At 52.6% G+C, this 549-nt stretch overlaps 1 protein-coding gene across 1 annotated transcript; it reads right to left on the reverse strand.

The window, feature by feature from the left end:
• Positions 1-247: 247 nt before the first annotated feature.
• H310_15072 (hypothetical protein) lies at positions 248-419 on the reverse strand (the record flags this gene model as incomplete). Its single annotated transcript, XM_008883050.1, has 2 exons — positions 248-296; positions 367-419. 2 exons carry the CDS (start codon positions 417-419, stop codon positions 248-250), a joined length of 102 nt encoding a protein of 33 aa, XP_008881272.1.
• Between the last annotated feature and the right edge of the window lie 130 nt (positions 420-549).

Raw genomic sequence — 549 nt, forward strand, 5'->3', positions numbered from 1 at the left:
CACACCACCGACAGGCTTCTTCTTAGGGTGAATGGCGCGCGCCAGGGGTGCAAGACCAATGTTTTCTTTGTCCACAAGGACAACCCAAGAGGTAACATGTTCACGGAACAGCTCGCCGTTGTCGTTGATGGATAATTCATTGTCTGTTTTGGACAGCGCTTGCAAGTGGTCGTCAAGCCAGTTGCGGAACAAGGTCAAGTCGGACACAGAACCAGGCTCGTGACGACTCATGTCGACAAGGAGCCCTTCATGTGAGACGGATGTCAATCTTGAATCCGTACAGCTTATGCTTTCCACTGAAGTAGTGCTTCTGCTCCCAAAGCGGCCGGCAGGACGATGCGCAGGTATTTAAGGTCGGTCGCGTACAAGGAGTACGGAAAGTGGGCGAAGACTTTGCCTTTGGTGCGGAGAGACGTCATGGTTGGCTTGACAACAAACGAATCGTAAAGGAGCTCGGAGCAGACGTCCACAACCCTCACGACAAGCTTCTCCAACGTCGGCGCTTTGAGACCAAAGTCAACGGCATGTTTTTCCCAGGACTGGTAGTGT

This window comes from Aphanomyces invadans (assembly GCF_000520115.1).
Source record: "Aphanomyces invadans strain NJM9701 unplaced genomic scaffold supercont1.158, whole genome shotgun sequence".
In the NCBI taxonomy this organism is placed as follows: domain Eukaryota; phylum Oomycota; class Saprolegniomycetes; order Saprolegniales; family Verrucalvaceae; genus Aphanomyces; species Aphanomyces invadans.